Here is a 25511-nt window from a genome sequence, read left to right on the forward strand (position 1 = left end):
TCCTCATTTTTTGGCTCAGTAATAGCCAATTGCATTGATGCACCACAATTTGTTTATCCATTCCCCGATCTATGAGCATCTATTTTGTTTCCAGTTTAATAGACAACTAGGTGGTGTGGTGGATAGGATAGAGCACTGGACCTGGCATCAGGCAGACTTGAGTTCAAATCCAGCCTCAGACACTTACTAGCAGTGTAACCTTGGGCAAGTCCTTTAACCTCTCTCAGTCTCCATTTCTTATCTGTAAAATGGATATATAATATCACTTATCTCTCATGGCTATTGGGAAGATAAAATGAAATAATATTTGTAAAGCACTTTGTAAATGCTAGATAGTATCATTATATGCTATTATCATACCATAAGAAGTGCTGCTATAAATATTTTGATGTATATTAGACTTTTCTTTCTACCTTTGACCTCCTTGGGGAATATGCTTAGCAGTGGGATTTCTGGGTCCATGTGACGCATAATAAACTCAGAATGAATTTAATGGCTCAGAGATTTGTACTGTTTTGGTAGAAACCAATCTTTTGTGTTGGCCTATTTTTTTTTAAAAAAATTGTCTTCATTGCAGACTTGGCCACTTTTCCCCACACCTCCTCTTTACTGAGTGTATGTTAGAGACTAGAACCCCTGAGCATAGACTTTAACCCCTGAGGTAGAGGAACAAAAGGATGCTGATTGTCCTCTCTCAAAGTCACCCAGGAATTGAATGAATATTTTTCCTTAGCTCACAATACAGCAGTTCCTCAGCCCAGGAGATGACAAGTGCCAAGATTAAAGTATCAATTGTCTTTGCACCATAAGAACATGGGCTGGCTTGCACAGACAGGAGCAGAGACATTCATGACCTTAGGACAGGGTAACTAGGATGCCAAACAATGAGAATTCCTGAACTTTAGCTCGTATGAGAGAAAGGGAAGGCCTTGGAAGTACCAGACTCAGAGTTGCCCTGCTAACAACCTTAAGGTCAAGAGAACAGGAAGACAGCCTTCAAGTGAGACAAGGGGAGTTCCTGGGCAGCACCAGCATCTTAGAGAGTGAGAGGGATCCCACTGGTGCTCCCCAAAGCTGGAGGAGCAGCAAGAGAATTTAAGCCAAGATATGTGGGAGCAAAAGACTTCATCATTGCCCTTCTCTGTTACCATGAGTTATTCAGATGGTACAGCTTCAATGTGAAGGAGGTTGCCTTCCTGATAGCTCCTTTCAGGGGCAGTTCACCCTTAGAAGTCATACCATAGGGGTGGCTAGGTGGTGAAATGAGTAGAGAGCACTGGCCCTGGAGTCAGGAGGACCTGAGTTCAAATCCAGCCTCCGACACTTAACACAAAAACTAGCCATGTGACCTTGGGCAAGTCACTTAACCCCAACTGCCTTCCAAAAAGCAAAAGAAAAAAAGTCACATCATAAGTCTAGAATTCTATTAGGCTTTTCTAAAAAGAGCCACTCACAGAAATAGCAAGGGATTATCACTCTATCAACCTTTTCTCTGTTTCCCTGGCACAGCACTCCATTGCCTCTTTCCATACTGTTTTTGTTTTGTTTTATTTTATTTGCTTTTTTTACTGGCTGTAAATTCATTCTCAGGCCTGGCTTTCATTCCTCCTTCCTTCTGACTTATACAATCCTTCACTGTCATCAAGACATGCCTGAAGCACCATCTTCTCCATGAAGTCTTTCCTTACCTCCCCTCTTCTGTTAATGCTCTTCCTCCCAAATTACCTTATTTAACTGTCTTGTCTTTAGTATTTATTCTGTATATATTTCTATATGTCCATGTTATCTCCACCAATAGAATATAAGCTCATTATGAAATGAAAGGAAGGATCATTTCATCTTCTGACTTTATATCCCCATAGTACCTGGTACTTAATGATTATTTGTTTCCCTTCCAAGGGGAGAACATAGTAGGACCCTGGGAAAAGGCAGGAAAATTGTATCAATTGGGTAAGGACTACTGTGAGCAAATTTAAATATTTTCTGCTTCTTCTATGGGGTAGACTAAAGGTTTTCCCCCTGACACTGATCTGGAGTTCCCTAGAGGCGAAAAGCCTTCCATGATCACTATGACTGAATCTCTGTTACCCTTAACCCAGCCGAGCCCTCCATTGTCTGTTACCTCCTGCTATTTCTCACCTTTGATCCCATCAAAATCCCATTCTCTTTGTTCCTAGAGTCTGACCTTAGTCCCACCAAGATCCTTCCTAGACTCCTCCTCAAGATCCTCCCTGAACCCTTCTTCCCATCACCCCAGACTACTAGACCACCCCTAGATCCCTCCCACAGTCTTTCTGTATGGAAGATCCATCTTTCCTCCATGAAGGTGCTCAGATTCAATCTAGCTCAGATTCAGTCTCTGTCAGATTGTTCTGGCCTGCTTGTCAATACAAGTGTCACAAATGCTCAGGCTCCTTAAGTCTACCCAATATGGTGAATCTTTAATAAACTCTGTTTTACTTTGGCTGAGAGAAGGCTTGAGCTGAATTCTTTGGCAGGACCCAGTGTGTCAGTATTTTGGGGTCCCAAGTACCCCTAAACCCCATACCTCAACAACACTAGATACATGCATTGTTTCTTTGAGTACTTGTCTGATAGCCAAGGACCCATTTATTCACATCTGTAGAGATTTAGACAAGAACTATCTTTGAGTTATATGATTTGAGATTCCCTAGAAGGGACTCTGTGTGGGGGCAACACAAAACAAAGGGAGAGTACTGGGGCATTGTTGAGGCAGGCAAGAATGGAATTGGCTTGTGTAAGGTTTGAGTTTGGTTGCTAGGCCATCGGTTCTAAGTACTTAAACTTTCTTTTCTCAAAGCATTGGTTTTGTAATCCCCCCAAAAAAGAAAAACCAAACAAATTACAAAGTAATTAAATTACATAATAAAAAAAATCCTTTTGGATACTTAAATAGAACAACAGCAAATAACTGAGAACAGCTCTCTGTAGAAAGAATAATTACAGGGGCTGCTAGGTAGCACAGTGAGTAAAAGTGCCGTCCCCAGAGTCAGGAGGACCTGAGTTCAGATCTGGCCTCAGACACTTAACACAAAAACACTAGCTGTGTAACCTTGGGCAAGTTAATTAACCCCAATTGTCAGTCAAAAGGCAAAAAAAAAAATATGTAAAAGAATAATTAAAAACAAGTACAAAGCAGAATAGGAATATGTAGGGCTAAATGCCAGGCCCATCATGACCAGGAGATGCCATTTTATCACCCATAATTTACTTAGTGGGCATTGGTAAGGTAGTACAAAAGTGCATCTGTACATTTGAAACCAAAGACTACAATTGAAAAATTAATAAAATTTAAAAGTTAAGTGGCACAGCAGATAGAGTGCTAGCCACAGAGTCAAGAAGACCTGAATTCAAGTCTGACCTCAGACACTTTCTAGCTGTGTGACTCTGTTGTTAAGCCTCTTGGACTCATTTTACTCCTCTGTAAAATGAACTGGAGAAGCAAAGGGCAAACCATTCCAGTACCCTAGCCAAGAAAACCCCAAAGGATTCTGGGAAGAGGTAGAGTAGGTTAGAAAATTCCGAGCTCTCAAGATTTTCCCCAAAAAAAAGAGTTAAAATAGCACTTTTGGGCAAAGGGTGGAGGGAGATAAATAAGAATAGGGACACAACCAGAGTCTTCCTGGGACAATTTGAGAAGATTGGAAGAAAAATCCCAGGATGAGATTTGGTCTTGGTGTAGAATAAACACCTCTAGGCTAGGATCCACTTCAACAACAAGCAGCCAGCCTCTTAAACAAGGGGCAAGCCCTGAGGGTGGTTGGTTGGAGAGGCTGCCTCAGCCCCAGCAACAGGAACTTTTACACCAAGAATAGTGGGAAGTTGGGTGTCTGATCCCTGGAAGACTGAGGGAAACTCTGCTGACAAGGAACACCAGACTCAGCAGTGCTGTGAAGAGCAGTGGGGGTGGGAAGTAATCACAAGCACAGAGAAGATGGGTGCAGAAGCAGGGGGGCAGAAAGCCCCTGGCTGTGGGCACTTACAGGAGTTGAGTCCAAGCTAGAGAGGAGAACTGAAGATCTGACGCAAGAGGTACCATCTCCCATACCCCAGGGCTAGAAGTGATTACAAAAATTAACCTATTACCACACACACACACAAAAATGCACAGGCAAAGGAGAAAGAATCCAACCATAGAAAGTTACTATGGGCATAGAGATGATTGGGGTTCATGTTCAAAGGAAGATATTGAAGTAAAGAAATCCCCAAAGAGTGATGTCAAATGGACAGATGCCCAAAAAGAATTCATAGAAGATCTTAAAAAGACTTTAAAAATCAAATGACAGAAATGGAGGAAAAGCTAAAAAAAAAAAAGATAAGAATAATCCAATAAAAACAAGAAGGGTATAAAAGGAAAGTCAGTCAATTAGTAAAGGAGATCCAGAATCTTAAGGAAGAAAATGACACCTTAAAAATTAGAATTAGGCAAAACAAAGGCAGAAAAATTATAAGAGATCAAGAGATAATTAAACAAAATATAAAAATATGAATAATGAAAAAATAGAAGAGAAAGTGAAGTGTCTTATAAGAAAAACAATAGATTTGGAGCATAGATCAAGAAGAGAAAATATAAAAATAATCTGACTAACTGAAAGTTATGATCAAAAAAAGAATCTTTATACAATACTACAAGAAATAATGAAAGAAAATTGTCTTGAAGCATTAGAACAAGGGGGAGTGGGGAAAGTAGAAAGTAGGAAGAGAAAATAGAAATAGAAAAAATCCATTGATCAACACTTAAAAGAGATCCTATGAGGAAAACTCATAGGAATATCATAGTCAAATTTCAAAACCCCAAGCTCAAGGGAAAAAATATTAAAAGCATCAAGATTAAAACAATTTAAATATGATGGTGCCACAATTAGAATTACACAAGACCTAGAAGCAGAGATATTAAAGGACCTCAGGTCTTGGAACACAATATATCAAAGAGCAAAAGAACTGGGGCTCTGGCCGAAAATATGATACCCTGCAAAGTTAAGGTATAATCCTCAATGGAAAAAAAAAAAAGGATATTTGATAAACTCTCAGACTTCCAAGACTTTGTTTAAAAATAAAAACTCCTGAACTTAATAGACATACAAGAACCAATAGAAATATAAAGTACATAACAAAGACTGATTATAAGGGATCCATAAGGACAGACTGCTTACTTTTTATATGTAAAATGTATGTCTGAGATTCTGATTATAATCGGGTACAGAAAGATGGGGGTAAACCTGGGTATAATATGAATTTTAAAAGTAAAACCATTTAGGAACAGCTAAAAAGAGTAATTATTTCATACAAATGAGGTGCAAGAGGAAGAATTGATCCAGAGGAATTAGATGGGGGAGGAGGGCTGGTAGTTCTGGTAACCTACTTTCATCGGGAATGGGTGTAAGAGGGAACAATATTTAGAAGACTATAAAAGTCTTCTAAATTCAGAAGAAATAAAATGGTAGGGGCATAGGGAATTGGGAGAGGACAAGGGAGGGATATTTAGAGGGGACGGTGGGGAAATAGGTAAAATAGGGGTATAGAAGGGTGTTTAGATTTATGGGAATGGCAGGATGGGGGGTGGAGGGAGGGAAAAAGAACGAAGTAAAAAAGTTCACAGCAGAGAACAAAAGAAAACTTACAAAACAAAAGGAAACAAAGAAAAGATGGACAATTCTCAATACAACGAGTATTATTTATCATATAGGCTTTCTTGAAATGAAAATTTATTGTTACATATTTTTAATCCTCTCCTATGCTCTGCTATGCACACAACATGCTTTTATTTTCTTTCTAACTTTGTATTTAAGTTTCAATATTTAAGTTTATGATATGTTTTTGTTTCTTTTCTCTGTTCTCTATTTGTGTTAAATTTGAGTCTAAAATAAAATTTTGGAAAAAAAAAAACCCAAAAGGGGTCACAAAGAGTTAATCATGACTGAAACGAATAAATGACAACAATAAAATGATAAAAATAAATAATAAAAATAATAGGTTGAATCACAAAATGAAATAGATACAATCACTTCAAATTATGTGGCTGTATTCTCCCTCCCCTCAACGAAGCAATGATAATAATAATAAAAATCCAAATCTGAATTCAAGTTATTCAATAAGATCACAAAATAAAAGTCTTAAAAGCAAGGTGTCCCACATGCTTCCTCCGGCACCTCTTACCAGTTCCGAAAAGTATTGTTCACGATAGCATTGAAGACAAGGCGATCACCAATGGTAGACGATCCCCAAAATTTAAACATATCCACCGACTTTAGAATGCAATGTGAGCCACAGAGGCGGCTAAATGAGAAACACAAAAGAAAAAGAGTAAGACCAAAGAGATCCTCCTGGAAAATAAACTAAACATGTTCCTGCCCATTCCTAACCCTTATGCAGGGAATTGCACACTAGACTTAGAATTCTTTCGCCAAGGGCAAACTTGGGGTGAGTGGGTGTGTGTCGGCACAGAGGCCAGTCTGATCTGATTTGGATTATAGTCCTAAAAGGGACTAAAAGGCCTGCTTCAGAGAATATGACGCTGCTGCTCAATGTTGGTTAGAATGGGTGGAATCTAGCTCCAGCTAAGCTACCCTCATTGTAGCTTAAGTTAATTGCTTGCTAAATCTTTCTCTTTTCCCTCCGAAGAATAAAACAAATAGACGGCTTGTGCACGTTGGTAGTGTTACTATGTGCCATCTGCAAAAACTTTGTACTATCTGTGTGTACTGAGGGTGATAATCTACCAAACTGCAGCTAGGTAGTCACCTTGCCCTACTGATAATGGACCTCCTCTCCTCTCCTTCCTAGGGAAGGAGATCCTATGTTAAATTTGATTTAATGAGGGGGGAGATAGAAGAGAGGGCAGACTGGGGGAAGGGGTAATCAGTATGCTTGCCATCTTGGGGTGGGGGGGAGGGGAGAGAGGAAGAGAAAATTTGGAACTCAAAATCTTGTGTAAATGAATGATGTAAACGAAAAAAACATAAAATTTAATTTAAAAATTTTTTTAAAAGAATGTTGAAAACTAAAAATAAATCAATTCTGGAAAAAAAAATAAATCAAGAGGGTGGTCTGATAGGTTCAAACTCACAATGTGGGGTCACAAGCACTCCCAAGTGCAGTGAAACTAGATTAAAACGTAATTAAGAAATGTTTAACAAAATAAAATTTAAAAATTAAAAAAAAATTGTTTTAATGAAATCTACACTCTTGTTCAGGGAGGCCTGGAGCCAGAGACATGGTGTGTACCACCACAGTTGGACTGTAGCATGAGGGAAATATGGAAGAGGTTGTCATATTTTTCTGCCCTTAGGCTGCTGTGGTCCAGTGTCATTGATTCATTCCTTTCACAGCTGAGGGAATGTATCAGCACACTAAAAGGAAGTGGGAAGGTGGTGGATTTTTCCACACACGCAAAAATTATTAGCCCTGCCATTAAAAGAGACTCTTTTGCCTTCATGTCACACTATTTCTGTGAAATTTCGAATTTCAAACAATTGTGTGTGTTCTTTGCTTTCAAAGAGGACCATGGCATCAGGGAAATGATGATATAACTTTCAGTTGACTTTGATTTGAGTGAGGGAGGGCTGTGCAATAATGACATGAAGAAAAGGTTATATTTCATGATTTTCCATAGGTTTAAGTGTTAAGCTTAGTCCTTCAATTGCAGTAGAAAGAACTTGAGGCAAGGACTCAACCACATCTAGGTATACTATTCTTGTTTGCAAAGGAACATGCTCAGAAATGATTCATTGTCATTATAGAATGACAATCTTCTTATTTTATTTAAAAACAAAATTCCTTCATTTAGGCATAGTTCAAAGCAGCAGTAAATACAATTTTCTAAGAGAGGTGCTTTCTATATAAATGAATATTTACATTTTCTTTTAAATTTAGAAAAACATGAACTCTGCTTTTGTTGCATCAGAAGAGATAGTTCCAATTCAAATGTTTCCTAACTCTCCAGCATGCCTTGAAGCTGCTCTGTTCCCTACGTGGATATTTTAAACACAGAATCACCTTTTTTAAAATTGAAGAAAGTTTTAAATGCATTCTCCCCCAAATTACTTCTTTTTCTTCTCATTTCTCATTTAAACCTTTGGCCATAGCAATTCTAACTGGCACTTTCTAAGGTCAGAAAACACTCTAAGTTGCCATAAAAAGGTTTGTAGTGAAAGAATATTTTTTAAGCATAAGAGACTGTTTTCTATTTCTATTCAGTCTATTCCCCTTTGTAATAAAACCATTGTCACAATGAGCTTCTGTGTCATAAGATCAACATCCATAATTCAGAGAAAAGTGTGAAAACTGCCATCTTATTTTTATTTTTGAACTAGGAACTCAGATGGTCATTTTCAGAATAATCTACCTGAACTCATTCTTTGATGACTAAGATTACTTCCATGCTATTATATACTTCCCATCTCACATTGTTTTAACCCTATTCTCCATTCCCACTAACTGCTCCCTTATTCTCCTCCTCTTTAACCTCTCTGACCGCCCACCTCCCACTGTAAAATGATCCAACCATTCCACTGTGCTCTCTAGAATGCCTGATCCATAAGCAATAAACTAGCTTTGCTCTTAATTTTTTTCCTTTCTTGCTCCCTCCATCTTCTGGCTCCCTCCTGATGACACTGGCCACCCTTTCCAATGATGTGGGCACTTTCACACAGCCCTCCCAACTCACTGGTCATAGTGGGTGAGTTGGGATACTTCATGTTCCCCATCGCCTCTTCCAAACTCTCCATCTACCACCATCACTCAGTAACTTCTCTTCCTTTGTGGTTCATTTAATCCATATTTACTACCCAATGAAGATTCTGGTGGCTCTTGTGTACTGACCTCTAAAACACTTCCTTCCTCAATGCATTCAGTGCCTGACCCATAGTCCTTCTTTTCTCCCCAACTTGCCAGAAAAGCCCATTTGGGGTTTTCTTGACAAAGATATTGGAATGGCTTGCCATTTTCTTCTCCATCACATATTATAGATGAGGAAACTGAGGCAAACAGGATTAAGAGACTGGCTCAGGATCACACGGCTAAAGAGTGTCAGAGGTCAGATTTGAACTCGGGTCAGGGGACATCATTTTACATGTAGGCACTCCCTTAAACACCTTAATCTTTCAATTCCTCACTTTGCTCATTTCTTCTGACCTCTCCTTCCACCCCATCTCAGCTACATATAGAGATCACCATAACTTTGATTTTTCCATGACCAACAAGTATCATATATCCATAATCATGAAATGTGAAATCTCCTCATTTGGTCACAGTCTATTACCTCTTCCTTTACCTTGAGACCCCAACCTTGTTCTTTGTCCTCACCATCTCTGCCCTTTAGTTCTTCCCTGGGTCATCACCCCTGCACCAGTCACACTCTCTTCCTTTTCCCTAGGAAGCCAGATGATGCAGTGGAAAGAGAAATGGGTCTAAAGGAAGACCTGAGTTCAAATCCAGCTTCAGACATTCACAAGCTGTGTGATCCTGAACAAGCTATCACTTTACCTCTATCTGCCTCGATTTCCTTGACTGTTAAATGGGGATAATAATAACACCTACTTTCCAGGATTAAATGAGATAATATTTGTGAAGTACAAAGCACTGTTACATAGTACTTGCTTAATAAATACTTATCTCCTTCTTTCCTTCCTTCTTCTCTCCTTCCCTCCCTTCCTCCTGTTCTACCTTCCTTCCTTTCTTCCTGCCTCCTCCCTCCCTTCCTCCCAGCTGTCTGACTGTTCTCAGTTTCCTTTGCCGGATCTTTATTCAGCTCCCATTCTCTAACTTCTTGTGCCCTCTTCTCCTTTCTCTCTATGCTTTTTCACTTAGTGATCTCATTAATTCACATAGATTCATTGATTATTTCTATGCAAATAACTCTCAATTCTATTTGTTCAGCCTTAATCTCTCTAATGACCTCCAGTCTTGCTTCTCAAACTGCCCATTGGATATTTTAAACTTAATAAATTCTAGTTGATTGCCTAGACAAAAGAACAGATTAATCACTTGAGTAAAGGACTATTTGTTGTGGGTGCTCTAAAAAAGACCATTTTAATGAAAGGTTCCATTTCCCCAGGTTATCTATTTCAAGTCTTCACTACACTAACACATCTGATCCTGGCCATTCTGGGCATCTAGCCATCCCTATTTTTTTTTCTTACTCACTTGCAACTCCCCTACCTCTATAGTCCTGCCAGAAGATCAGGTAGTTTTTCCCAAGAGAGGGTCACAGTTCAAAGTTTTACAGTTCAAAGGTCAAAATCAATAAACAACCTTGCTGAAATGTTAGCCACTGTCTCCATCCAAGCCATAATCTGACCCCCAAATGTATTTCCATGATGGTTTGCATGGGGTGGAAGGACAAGTTCAATGCTCTGTACCCAGGTATCAGCAGTCGAAACCATACCGTCCTCCTGATCACAGATGGCATCTGAAATATGAATGGGAAACATTAAATTCAGTAGCTTTAACCAGTGTCCCCGGGGTGGCTACTCCCTCAAGCAGAAGGGTTGACCCCTGTAAAAATGAACCCATTCCCTTCATAAACAACCACCTGCGGAAGCAAACAAGTTCCATTCTGGACATGGATGAGTTTCATCTTCGTGTAAGGGGTTAAGATAACAAAATGGAAAGTGTTTTCTTCTTCTAGAGATGACTGTACCTGGTAGATTGTTCTGGATTTAATATTTTCTTTTTTTATTTAATACTGCAACCATCTTGCTCCCTATTAACGACCCTGTTTCAGAGTTTTGGTTGGAAGAATAGCTAAATACAAAAGAGAATTTAAGATGTGAGATATGTATGCCCTCTGGGGCACAGTGACTGAGCATTCGTTCTAAACCTCTCCGAATGAGAATGCCACTTGCTATGGAAATGCTGTTGGGGTTTTTAAAAAATGCTGTTATGAGCAGAAAAGACACAAGGCTGCTGTACATCTCAGTGTCCTTCTGCTGCTGCAGAATCATATTGCCTTCATTTACTGACAAATTGGTTTTTACTGTCAACAATGGAGAAATCATTTACCCTGGCTGCAAAGAAATAAAATGTATTCAATTATGCTTCCTGCATCATCAAGTGAATCACCAGCTAGGCTTAAATCTCACAAGTGTTGTTGTTTGGGTGGATGCGTAATTCAGAAAGCACGTATCCGGTGGCTTTGGCCAGGGACAGATCTCAGTGTGCAATGTGAGAAGAGAGGAATCTCCATTTAGGTAGGAACTATAACATCATCTGGAGTGGAAATTCCTATAGAAGGAATTACAGAAAGACTGTAATGAACTTCCTCTGGGTCCCAATAAAACATCTTTGAAACAGCTTTCCTTGGCATGTTCCCCAGCGGGCCTGTGGGGAAGAGTAACTACTGCCAGCCCGTGCTCTTAAAGTTCAGATTTTCATTTCTTTATCCTTCTCTGAGTTATTCTTGCTCTGCCTCCATTCTATCACATTTCATTGACTTATCTAGAGACCTTCTTCACAATAGGATGTTTTGGGTCATCCTCTAAACAAAGTGGTCCCCGTGTTCTCTATCTTCTCTCAAGGCTTCTAGCCACATGGCTTTGCCAACTCATGCCGAACGTCTTTGTCATTTCTTTATAAAGGGCCTTCGTTTGGAGTCCACACTCAGCAAAAGTAAATTTGGTTCATGGAGTTAGAGTTAGAAGTCATTTAGGTCAATCCTCTCTTTTTTTTTATTTGAGGAAACTGAGAGCCAGCAGGCAATTCAGAAAAAACAGGAAATAAAAGAATATAGCAACTTTCACCCAAACATCTGAAATGTCCATGTATATCACGCTAAAATACTTTGCCTCAAATCTCAACACCTTTATGAAGATTTTTCCAGATTCATCTTCCCTAGCTCAGGTCTCTCCATGCATTCCACTGCCCTGAAACCTGAAATATAATAAATTATTATGTTATATTAAAAATACAATGTTCAGATGTGAGATAATATGTAAACTTTATAGCCCTTATGCAAACTATATCCATTTGGCAGGTAGGTGTCTACTAGAAAATGACTGAAAATTCTGCCCCAGCATGAGGCAGGAGGCTCTGACTTGAGCTAAGAAAAATAACCAAGCCTCTGCCTTTTTGAGAAGTAGCATGGCACAGCATAATGGGAGAAACAGCCTCAAAAGCAGGAAGACCATGGTTCAAGAACATCTCTATCACCTGCTTACCGTGTGACCTTGGACCAGTCAGTGCTTGTCTTAACCTCTTAGGGCTCGAGCAACTGCTAAGATATGGGTTCTTCCCCTTTTTGGTGACAGACCCCTCCATCAATCTGGTAAAAGACCTCTTCTCAGAATAATTTCTTAAATGCACAAAATAAAATACATAGGATTTCAAAGGAACTCAATTTTATTTATGTAGTTTTCAAAATACTGGAAGGAAAACATAAATTCGTGGACCCCCTGAAATCTATCCATGTCCCCCTTAGGGGTCTGTGGACTGTAAGTTAAGTACCCTTGTTCTAAGATGGTAAGTTATATAGAAGGTGCATCCACCTACAGAGATAGAGGGAGATGAAATCACAAGTTTAGTCATATATATATATATATATATATATATATATGTATTTATATACACACACATAGATATGTATACTGTGTGTATATATACACATAGATACATGTGGACATACATATATGTTTATGGGTGTATGCATATGTAGACACAGCATGTGTGTAATTCTAAATACTTGTAATGAGTTGCTGTTATCTGTATGCTGTTTGGGATATGCTTATCCTACTTCTGGGTCTAGTAGGGGGTGCCATAATGCACAGAGCACCAGACCTGGACTCATCTTCCTGAGTGGAAATCTAGCCTCAGACACTTACTAGCTGTGTGACCCTGGGCAAGTCACTTAACTCTGCCTCAGTTTCCTCATGTGTAAAATGAGGTGGAGAAGGAAATGGCAAACCATTCCAGCATCTTTGCCAAGAAAACCCCAAATGGGGTCATGAAGAGTCAGACACGACTGAAACATCTGAACAATAAAAATCCTACTTCTCCCTTTGGACAGTGAGATGCTCGGGTTCATTGCGTTCACCATTTCATTTCTTCCTCATCACTCCACTTAATGCAACAATGCTGTCTGCACACAGAGCTCTCATAAACGCTTGTGAGAGACTGACCAAAGTCATCAGGTTAAAGGTGTGACTCTCCATCACCTTCAGCTGGGTAAACTCAACCCTAAGGTGGTTGTCGTTTCCCCTAAAAGCGCATCTCCTTCCTTCTGAGGGCTCTCTGCTTGGGTGTCCTTTGCAGAGAAGCAATCACCACTTCCTCTGTCATTAATGTCCCTGTCTCTTGTGCTGTCCATCAGGAGGGATCTTGCTCAATAACAGCGCCCAAGCCCAGCCCCTGCCCAAAGGAGATCCTGAGAACTGAAAAAGCCACTTCTCAGCACCTGATTCTTTGTGCCATTTGCCAGTACCTATGTGGCTACTCTCTCCTTTAGTTAAAAAACAAAGACAAAATTCTATTTTGCAATCGTGAAGAAACTTGGTCTGAATGTCAATAGAAATCCTGTCCCAGTTTTCTGGGAATAACGGTCTATTCTTGTGGGTGGCGTGTTAGTGTCTAAACTCAGAGGAGCTGAATAGGTGGTTCAGCCATCGTGTGAGGCTTGACACCCCCCAGAATTAAGGACAGAAGGCCTATAAAGGTTAAACACCTTTGGCCTCCAATTGAGAGGACCTTAGCATTAAACTGTTCTCTTTGAAATTTTAGGCATGTTTTGCAGGCACCTGCTCCAGGGTCCCACTTACTGTGAGCACAGATTTATTGGTCGTGTTTGGGTCAAACGTCCCATCTGGCAGACAAGAAAAGCTCTATAATACTCGTTTGTGTTCGTCTACGAAATTTGTACTTTGGAGAGGATTGTGTAATACTGACGGCATAACTTGACATTTCAGTTTCATGTGCTCACACTAGTTGGAAAACCAATGAAAAAGTACAGAGGAAAGAACAATCACTTTAAAGTCAGAGGACCTGAGTTCAAATTCCAATTGTGATACTTACTGTGGGTATGACCTTGGGCAAGTCATTTAAACCCTCTGGGTCTTAGTTTGTCTATTTGTAAAATAAGGAAATTGGGCATATAAGGGTTATGTAATAGTAAGGCTTCCATTCAGGTATGGGTTGGAATAGATGCCCACCGAGGTCCCACCCAGATCTGTAATTCTGGGAAGCAGTAAAAACAACTTAATTTGGAAGCTGAAGATCTGGGTTTCAATCTTGACTCTGCCCACTTATGAGTTATATAATATGATGTTACTAAATATTAAACTTAATATAAAAAACTCTTAAAGCTCAAGAGTGTACTAAGACTTTTGGGGCACCCTGTATACTATAAATGCAATGTGCAGAGTATATGTTCTAGTCCTTAAGCTGTGACCTTATGCTTCAACCTGTAAATTGAAGAAATTAGACTAGAAGATCTGAAAGGGCCCTTCTAGATCTAAATCTTTGACACTATGATTTTCTAGGATCATGCCCTTTCATCTTTCAAGAGTTGTTGCTAGGACCATAATCTAAGGATATTATTAGGAATAATGAAAAGTTAATTATCCATACAAACATATTTATATTTTATAAGCAAACAACCCCCAAACTTGTAAATGGCTTTTATGGTCAATAATTGAGGAAAGGCTAAATAAATGATAGTATATTCAGGTTATGGAATATGATTGTGCCATAAAATGACAAGTAGAATGTAAACAAAGAATTGTGGCGAGACCAAGAAGTGATATAGAACGATAATCACAAAATCAGGATGTTATTTACTGGTGGCAACTAAATTTTTGTAAAAAGCAACAAAATCTGATAAATACACAGATGAGAAAGGGCTAAGAAAAGAATTCAGAAGCAAATGAAGCATCATCATTTGGCTAAAGTGGACAAGGGCATAGTTTACTTCTGACAGACTTAATAGGTCAGAGTTTATGGCTTTGTGTAAGACCTAATGCCCTATTTTATATGTTTGTTCTTGTTTACAGTTATTGAGTTTAGGATAAAATAAAGCAAAACAAGATTTCAAGTGAATACCTTTGACATAGACTAAGGTCAAAGGACAAAAGACTGATATTTTTCTTTCTACATGCCTGCCAGTGAAGACCTAGGCAAATAGCAGCTCCTCAGTAAATATTTAATTTATTGCATAATGAATAATAACAAAAAATTCTCCCTGGATCTTCTGTGATGGCAGAAAAAGGCGGCAAAGGGCTCACCAGGGCAATGGCCCCCACTCCCACCCCACAGTGTTCCATGTATAAGAAGGAGAGTCTTCAGTGACGTGATTCTCTTGTCTTTCTGGAACTTACGGTTCTTATTCAGCTTTCCTGCTACTCTAACAAGCTGCATTTGGGACACAAAACATCTTCCCAAAACATGATGTCCCACCTTCTAAGTATGATATTTTGACTGAAACAGAAAGAACTTGGTATTTTCTCAAAAAAATATTCAGCAATAGAAATTCCCCTTAAGCAGTACATTTAAAAATAGTAAGTGCATTTGCAAATGCTTTACTAATGTATGCAAATTGCCCTGACATTAGTAAATGCCTTAATTTTTTTTCAAGCTAGTTTTAAAAAAAAATTATTCCCACTGTACTTTGAAGTGCTTGATGGGCTCAGAGTTGACCTAGTTTTCTCAGATGGCTGATGTTCTGTTGCTTTGTTGGAAATCTATATTCCTTCTCACCTATTACAGCATAAGAACTGATTTTTACTTTTAGATAATTAGCCTGTTCTCTCTTAAGTAAGCTCCATTCGAACCACTGGTATGTGCGGTGACTTTGAAATATAATCAATGAAATTCAAGGAATAATTTTTTTTTTTTCCAATCAAGAAGAATTCGGAATAATTTGCTCTTGATCAGGAAGTTCCATCTAACAATACAGATCTGCACCCACTCTCTGACTCATTGTTTGAATTGTCTGGCATGCTGGTGCTCAGGGTTACCTAGCAGAATGTGTCAGTCTTAAACCTAACTCTAACAGGACTCAGAGCTCCCCTTTCTATCTATGATACCACATTTGCCTCTCTTTTTGTACATAGAGGAAGAACAAAATAAAAAATATGTATACACATTTTGAAAAAAATGTTATTATAATGAAGTTTATGGAATGTAGCCCTAACAACCAATTTCCTACCAGATAGAAGCTAAAATATGTTAATCACCTTTTTCTAGATTACTGTGCCTATTAACATTTGAATGATTATGATTTGATTCTGTTTACTTGTTAATCTGAAATGTATCTTGTCCTCTCAGTACCAGTTGTAAAAACTGCTGTCCAGAGTCCTCTGCAGATGACTTGCATTATTTCCATAATCCCCTGAAAAAAGCCAACTCTTGTCTATAAAAATCTTACCTAAATTATCTTGCTCTCAAGCAGGGGAGAGACAAGTATATTTGATATGTTCGGTCAGTCTCTTGGGAAAGAATTGGTAAGATTGACAAGTTGGATAGGGAGCACTGTGACAAGATTACTGACTAATTACTCTAAGACCAATTAAATACAATTGTGTGAGGTATTATGGGTATTTCCTTTAATAGTACTGTGTACTGTTGATGGTCTTTGCTGGGATGGGGAGCTACTTCCATAAATAAATGAAGATAATCTGAACCCAGAATGATATAAACATCCCACCCAGAAAACATAGTTGATCTTTTTGTGACCCAGTCAATGGTTATAAACTGTGAGCTGGATGTATAATGGGGTCAGAAGGACTTACCTTGGCATCAGAAAGCAAGTTTGGATTAATATGGCAACAACTACGTGTTGTGGTGAAACAAACAAACTGAATTTGGAGTCTCTGCCACTTGCTAATAATATGATTTTGAGAAAACCATTTAATTCCTATGTGTTTTAGTTTCCCCATTTATAAAATGAGGGGGTTGGAGCTGACACCTCCTAAGGCCCCTTCTAACTCTAAGCCTATTATGATTATATATTGCTCAAAAAGACTCACAAGCCTCATTCATATTTCTATCCAACTCTGGGCTCCATTAGTTGCCAATTTATGTTTCTTCCTTTCAAAATTTAGATGTGTAGTTATAAGAAGTTATGGAAATACTTTCTAGACACTGGTATGCAATAAGAAAGGGTGACAGAGTCTAGAACTCTGCATATACTATCAATGACAATTTTAGGAGTTGTATTTCCCCTGAAGGATTGACAGTACTTTGAAACAATCTTCTATCTTTGGTGAGCTGTTGCACACACCAAAGGGATATCCCTTAGCAAGTTATCTTTCTGCCATGGTGAGTCTAAGTATACTTTTTTTTTAGTATTTTTAAAAAGATTCAGCAATGGAGAAGGGAAGAACTCATGACCAAACAAGAGATAGAGAGCATTACGAAGTGTAAAATTGATCATTTTGATTATATTAAATTAAAAAGCTTTTGCACAAACAAAACCAATACAACCAAGACTAGAAGGAAAGCAGAAAGCCTGGAAACAATCTTTACAGCAAGTATCTCTGATAAAGACCTCACTTCTCAAATATATAGAGAACTGAGTCAAATTTATAAGAATAAAAGCCATTCCCCAATTGATAAATGGCCAAAGGACATGAATAGGCAGTTTTTGGATGATGAAATCAAAGATATCTATAGGCATATGAAGTGCTCTAAATCACTCTTGATCAGAGAAATTCTAATTAAAACAACCCTGAGGTACCATCTCACACCTATCAGATTGGCTAATATGATAAAAAAAAAAAAGGAAAATGACAAATGTTGGAGAGAATATGGGGAAATTGGGGCATTAACGGACTGTTGGTGGAGCTATGAACTGATCCAACCACTCTGGAGAACAATTTGAAACTATGCCCAAAGGGCTATAAAACTGTGCATACACTTTGGTCCAGTAATACCACTACTGGGTCTGTATCCCAAAGAGATCATAAAAAATGGAAAAGGACCCACATGTGCAAAAATATTTATAGTAGTTCTTTTTTGGTGGCAAAATATTGAGAATTGAGGGGATGCTCATCCATTTGGGGAATGGCTAAATGAGCTGTGGTATATGAATGTGATGCAATACTATTGTTCAATAAGAAATTATGAACAAGTGTATTCCAGAGAAACCTGGAAAGTCTTGTATGAAGTGATGCAAAGTGAAATGAGCTGAATTAGGAAAACATTGTACACAGTATCAGCAACATTGTGTGATGGATGACCAACTCTGAATGACTCAGCTCTTCTCAGAAACACAATGACCCAAGACAAGTCCAAAGGACTCACAAAAGAATGTGCTATCCACATCCAGATAAAGAATTAATCTGTGAATGTAGATCGAAGCATACTTCTTTCACCTACTTTATTTTTTCATCATTTTTTTCCTTTTGATCTGCTTCTTTTTTCATAACTATGACTAATATGGAAATATGTGTTACATGATAGCACGTGTATAACCTATATAAAACTTCCTACCATTTTAGGAAGAGGAGAGGGGAGAGAGGGAGAGAGAAAACTTTGGAACTCAAAAATTTTGTAAAAATGAATGCTAAAAATTATCTTGGCATGTAATTGGGGAAAAAAACTATTTTAAAAAGGTTCAACAGAGTGAGGAACTGTATTGGGGTACATTGGGGGCTAGTTGGCTTCACGGTGATGATGGGGTTAGTGCATGGCTCCTTTGTCTAAGATTATAGTCAGCACTGCCTATTCGGTTTTTGTACTATGCTAATTATTAGAAAATGTTTCCTTACATTGTGCTAAAATCTGCCTCTGGGAAGAACTGCTCCTAGTTGGATCCTACAAAGTTAAGCAGAACAGACCTAATCCTACCTCCATCCCTTAACTATCTGAAAACAACAATCATGATTCTCCTGAGTGTTTTCTTCAACAGATCTTCATATAGCAAGGTCAATCAGTCAATTGGTAAATGTTATAAATGCCTACGCATCAGGCACTGTGCTAAGCTCCAGGGACACACAAAAAGGTAAGACCAGCCCTGTTTTGGAGGAGCTCACAGTCTAATGGAGGGAGGCAAAATGCAAACAAATAGGTACAAAGAAGTTTTGTAAAGGACAAACTGGAAATAATCAACAGAGGAAAGGCACTAGAATTTAGGGAGACTGGGAATGGCTTCCTATGGAAAGAGGGAATGTAGCTTGGGCTTGAAGAAAGCCAGGGAAGTCACAAGGTAGAGATGAGGTCACCAGTCTTTTTGCCATTCTGGTCACTCTCCTTGGGACTGGCTCAGGATTTTCAATATATTTGCTAAGATTTGATTTTTAGAACTGAGCACAATTCTCTGGATATGGTTTGACTGGAACAGAATTCAGCAGCACCATGAGCTCCCTCCTTGGGGTGTCTATGTCCCTCTTAATACAGCCTAAGATTGTATCGGCCTTCTTGGCTAGCATGTTATGCTGTTGACAAATATTGAACTTCCAGTCTGCTAAAACTCCCAAATCATTTTCTGTCATCTGTCTAGACACATTTCCTCCATCCTGTATTGTGAAGTTAATATTTTGAGCCCAAGAACAAGACTTTATATTTATCCCAATTAAATGTAATTTTATTAGAACTGGCCCATAGTCTAGCTTGGTTGGATGCTGACTCCATTGTCCTCAATTTTATGCCATCTGCACATTGGCTAGACCTTCCACCTTGCTTTTGATAGAGTCTAAGACATTAATACAAATATTGAATAGCTTAGGGGAAGTTTACTATATACTTCCCTCCAAGTCAACACTGACTTTTGCTGTTATTCATTAATTTCAGTCATGTCGGACTCTCCATGACCCCATTTGGGGTTTTCTTGGAAGATATACTAGGTTTGCCATTTCCTTTTCCAGCTCATTTTACAGATGAGAAAACTGAGGCAAACAGGGTTAAGTGACTTGCCCAGGGTCACACAGCTAGTGAGTGTCTGAAGCCCGATTCTCATTCAGGTCTTCCTGACTCCAGGGTCAGTGCTCTCTCCACTGCCCTAACACTGACTTCTCTTTGGGAATAATAAGCCAAAACAAAACACTCACTAGTCTTTGTGTCTGGTCACTCCAACAATTATGAACCTATTGAACCATTTAGTCTATGCCTCTCCATTTCATTCACAACAATGTCATGAAGGACTTTATGCTTTTCATAATGCCTTTCTGAAAGCCAGTAGGTGTGCCTTGTCTACATTCTCCTGACAAGTCTCCTGATGGCAACCCTGTCAAAAAAGGAAATGCATCAAGACTGGCATAATTTTTCTTGAAGATGTCATGCTGGTCCTTAGTGATCACCATTTACCCCTCTGAATGTTCAAAAACAATCTCTCCAATAATATAACCTAGAATTTTGTTGGGGATCGAAGTCAAGTTTATTGGCCTATTATCATTTGTATATACCCCGCATATTTTGAAAAGCAAGACATTTTCCCACCTCCTATTCTGGGAAGCCTCTCCCATTCTCTATAATATTACAAACCTCATTGATGATTGATTAGTAATTACATTCACTAGTTCTTTGGGCACACTGGAATCTGGTTTACACATGCCTAAGTACTCTCTTACCAATTGGTATCTTTTGTTTCAACTTCCTATAAACTTTTTAAATTTTATATTCCCCAATCCAAAGATCATTCTCCTTCCTTGAGAAAACAAAAGCAAAGTAAAGAACAGGGTAGTTTGGCTTCTTCATCATGTCCACCTGGAAGACTGGTCCTAGCCTGTCTTTGGTCTGAAAAAGCCTTTGGCTGTGATTTTGCTTAGCATTTGTTTTTCATTGCCAGCCTTGGCTCATTTTGAGCTTGAATACTCCTGATACTATTCTTACAAGACTTTTATATTGATCCACAGTCTCCTACCCTTGCTTCCAAATACTACAGAGTTTTTCAAACAAAATTGGTTATTAGTTCTCTAGCTATCCATATCACTCTTTGGGCAACTGTACCTTCTCTTCCTCATCTCAATTGCTTTCATATTTTTTGTTGTTTTTGAGAGATTCATCCGCCAACTCCCCAAAAGAACATCCTTTCTTTGAACACTTGGAAATCTATTCTCCCCAAATCTGGAATCTCTGTTCACTTTCCAGCTTAGCCCTTCTCTTTTGAAACCCCTGTCTCCCCCTTTCAGCAGTGATACTCTGGAGTGTATCACAGGTATTCTTAATGATTCCAATTCCTAGTCAAGGACTAGAAGGAATCCCCAGAAGCTGGAGGAGGAAACGACAAACCACTCCAGTGCCTTTGTCGAGGACCCCAAATGGGATCAGGAAGAGTCAGACATGACTGAAATGACTGAACAAAACCCAAAAAATCCTTAGAAATACTTGTCTAGGTTCCTTCTGGAACATAAGAGCACCTGGGGTTGGATAGAGTAAGCTGAGGGGGCCGAAAAAGTGTGATCCTTTATGGACTCCAGGTCATTCTAGGACTGCAAATGGAATGAAAGGTAAATTCTAGAGTGTCCTTAGGCAGGAATCTGGGGCTTACCATAGTTACAAAAGGAGATTAGAATTGTAAAACTGAAAAAAGAAAGATAATCGATACCCTTCACCCAAGGCATGCTTAAGATCTTTACGAACCATGTAGACTGGGCCTGGATTTGACAGAGATCCCAAGAAGATGGGCAAATGAGCTTCACTTACATGGAAAATCCAGCTCTGTACAGCTAGGCAGTGTGCTCTAGACCAGCCCTTCCTAAACTGGGGGTTGTGACCCCATATATTCAGCAGCAGTAAAAGGTTTCTGAAAGTGCAGCCTCCAGAAATTAACTAAAAATCAAATCCGTAATGAATCTGAAGGGTTTCTAGTGGCACTTGCCTATGTTGTATGGAGTAACTTCACGGCAGCCTTGGTTCTGAACACACAGCATGTGCACTTTGCCCTGCACCTGCCCTCAAGCCATGAACACTGCCAGAACCTAAAGGGGGCCGAAGTGGAAAAAGTTTAAAAAGCCCTGCTCTAGACCAGAGGTGTCAAAATAAGAAAATTAAAATTTTAAAAAGAGGCTACTAATCTGTCCATAAGGATTCCTGTGAGCCACACACTGACTAGCTTTAAAATGTAACATCTATATTCTGTTGTATTTTTATCTATTTTGTTAAGCATTTCTCAATTATATTTAAATCTGGATCAGGCTGCACCGGGAGTGTTAAATTACAATATGGAGTGAAATGCAAGGGCTCCTGAACCATATTCCTTTTCATTTTGTAGCCATTGAGTCAGGGTGTCTATAAAGAGCCTTACTAACCATGGAACTTGCTGCTGTGCTTCATCAAGCTTTGGAAGGTGTCCTCCTGCTGAAGTCTGACTTTCCGTCTCTCTGAAGCCAGATCATGTTCCACTCGATCTTGTTCTGTCAGGAGGGTTACCGGCTTTAAACAAACCTACAAAACCAAAATGGACAGCCTCAAGCATTTGGCTAAAGGGTTTGTGTGGCTACACAGGATTTCAAGTAACATTCAGGGCACTTTTCAAAATGTGTTTCTCTGGTATGAGAAGAGGCTGCCAATTTAATTGCCTTAGGCTAAAAATAGTTTTATTTTCTGTTTTCAAATTGCTTAAGTCTGGATGGATTTTCAAATGAAAGGAGGAAAAGGAAAGGAAAAGGGAAAGGGAAAAGGAAAAGGAAAGGAAAGGGAGAGAGCTCCCATCTCTCACCTCCATTCTTTTGCATAGGCTAACCCCCATGCTCTCTCCTCAGCTCAGCCTCTGAGAATTTCTACTTCTCTTCCAAGTTTAACTCGAGGGCTGCTGCATTCTATAAGCGACCTGTTCTGACCCTTCTAGGTTCTCATACAGGCTCTGTCCTCCCCCAAAAAATGTCTTTTGTATTTATTCTTCTATGTATACTTTTCTCTCCAATAGAACTCACACTCCATGAGGGAAGGCATTATTTTCTTTTCTGCCTTTGTAATTCACATTTATATAATGCTTTATTTTTTTTTTGTCTTCTGAAATTCAATCTACCAAAACTTATCTATCAAAAGTGAGCCTTCACATAACAAACTGTTGACAAAATTTTGTTATGAAAAAATTTTCAAATTAAACTCAACATGTATGCATTTTATTAAGCAATAATTACATGCCAGGCACTGTGCTAAGCACTAAAAATAAAGTGCATGGATTTGGTGTCAGGAAGATAGGGGTTCAAATCCTGCCTAAGACATGTTCTTAGCAGTGAGACTCTGGGTAAGTCAACTGACTTCCCTCATTCTCAGTTTATTCTGCTGTAAAATGGGGATTGTAATAACACAACAACAATATTAGCAACATCTCCCTTAGGGCTGCTGTTAGGATTGAATAACATGTGCGTATTTTTTCAAACCACAAGTGCCATATAAATATGAGCCATAGAGATAAAAATGAAAATATCTCCTTCCTTCAAGCAGCGTACATTTTTGCTTTGGGGAAATAACATGCACGTAGAAAATAAATGCAAAAAATTCTGGGGGAGGAATCTCATGTAAAAGATGGCACCTCTACTGATTTTTGAAGGGATCCCAGCATCCCAAGAGGTGCAAGTGACAATGGGGAGCATTCTGGGCATGAAGAATACTATGTACAAAAGAATGGAGGTAGGGAAATAGAATTTCATCTCTAGTTTCTTCATTTATATAGATGTAAATAATTTGAAGACACTAAAAAAATAGGTCTTTAGAATAAGACATTTAAGTTGGGAACTTTTGTTTTTCTCGCCAGAAATAGTTTTCATAATATAATTACTATTCTGATTCTTCAGGCAGTTTTCAGGGAATTGGAATGTCTTAAAAGTAGGTGCCGAGCTAGGAATTAACAGATAAATGCATCAGTGGGGTGATGAGGCTTCCTAATGGAGTACATCATGTTTGGATAGCATAAAATAAATGCATCCACAGTAGAATTATCATGGTCAAAATATTCCTATTTTTTAACAGGCAAACAAAAATAAAGACTCTATTGTACACTGCCTAGCGTATAGCAGGCACTTAATAATGGCTTGTTGTCGATTAAAAAAAAAACAAGTAAAATAATGTTAAATGACATCTGGCCTTTTGATGTGTGTAGAGCTATAGTGCCCGGTTACCCAGCTTGAAGGCCTGCCTGACCAAGCTGGGCCTAGTTAATCATTGCCAGTTCATCCTGAAACACACCTACTATCACTTTGGACAGAAAGCAGTAGCTGCTCTGGGTCACCAAGGTTTTTAAGATCAAATCAGGTCATTGATCTTTCACTTACAGTCTTAACATCTTAACGTTGCATGAATGAATGGGAGTTATGCCAAGGGGAAAATAAAGTTAGGCTCTATCTACGCGTTTTAAGATAAGGAGCTAGCTGAACTTAAAAGTCATGGCAAAACCCCAAGTCACCAGGCTTCTAAGAGGAGGTTTTCAAAAGCAGTTTTTTGGGTTCAGTCTGGGTGGGATTTAAGCATTCTAATCTAACATACTCCCATTCTGCGGAATTTTAGGGAGGGAGGAGGAAGTGAGGAGAAGAGGTTGATGGCAGGTGGGGTTGCTCATCCTTGGATGATGGTTTACAGGGGGGTGGGTGTATGGACACTACTTCTTGCTTTCAGAAAGAAGGTGGGACCATGCTCCAACCCCTGTCCCTACTCACTGCTTCCATATAGCTCCTAGGCAAAGGAGACTTTAAATCCAGAGATGTTTCCTGATACACTCAGGATTTAAACATAAAGCTCAGTCAAAAAATTGATGATTCCATTCTCAAGTGGGTCCCATTGAATACAAATGAGATGGCAAGCTAATCAGATGCCAGTAGGGCATCTGGACAATTCCATAAACTCATATACATCTAATATGTCCCCAGTTGTTGACTTGTCTCCTCATTAGATTATAAATTCTTTCTGAGGGCAGATTATGTAAATTGAGGGAAGAGACTATGTTTTTACTTTCTTTGTATTCCCAGTGCTTGGCACTGCACTTGGCATACAGCAGATGCTTAATAAATGCTTACAGATGGACTGACTCATCTTTGCTTTGATACTGGCTGGCAAAGATGAGTTAATAATGGTAAAACGTTTAGGCACAGAGCCTTGCACATAGTAAGCACGTCCCTTCTCTCCCCTAATAGCTGGTATTTTTATGGCACTTTAAGGTTTGCTGAATGCTACATACACACATACATTTATTTATATATATATACAAACACACATACACATATAGGTATACACACATGTACATATACACATGTGTGTATATTTATAGATGTATATACATGTGTATAAATTTACGTGTGTATACACACATATGTATACACATATATGTGTATATATTTTTTCATATATACACACACAAACATAACTTCATTTTCCATTTACAGCAACCCTTTGAGGTAGGTACTACAAATATGATTTCCCCATTTTACAGTTGAGGAAACTGATCACTGGCTTGCCCAAAGTCACAAAGGTAGTAAATATCACAGCTGGATTTGGCCCCAGGGACTCTGAATTCAAAGGCCAGGCTCTTTTGCCAGCCCTGAATACTCTGAACAGTGCCCTGCTATGATTGACATTTGCCTGACCTTTTGTGGGGAATACAATAGAAAGGAAGAACAATGTGAGTGAGG

The 25511-nt window shown here is 38.9% G+C and overlaps 1 protein-coding gene across 1 annotated transcript in view; it reads right to left on the reverse strand.

The window, feature by feature from the left end:
* Positions 1-25511, reverse strand: part of ACOT12 (acyl-CoA thioesterase 12) — a 78848-nt gene that overhangs the window by 30895 nt on the left and 22442 nt on the right. Inside the window, exons 5-7 of the mRNA XM_069085036.1 lie at positions 22194-22329; positions 10273-10429; positions 6178-6297 (exon numbers count right to left, since the gene is read on the reverse strand). Of these exons, the coding sequence (XP_068941137.1) occupies positions 6178-6297; positions 10273-10429; positions 22194-22329 (413 nt within the window). The remainder of the gene's footprint in view (positions 1-6177; positions 6298-10272; positions 10430-22193; positions 22330-25511) is intronic.

Source organism: Petaurus breviceps, unplaced genomic scaffold (genome assembly GCF_028583685.1).
Source record: "Petaurus breviceps papuanus isolate PSGF00001 unplaced genomic scaffold, PetGlider_PUasm1.0 175, whole genome shotgun sequence".
NCBI lineage: Eukaryota > Metazoa > Chordata > Mammalia > Diprotodontia > Petauridae > Petaurus > Petaurus breviceps.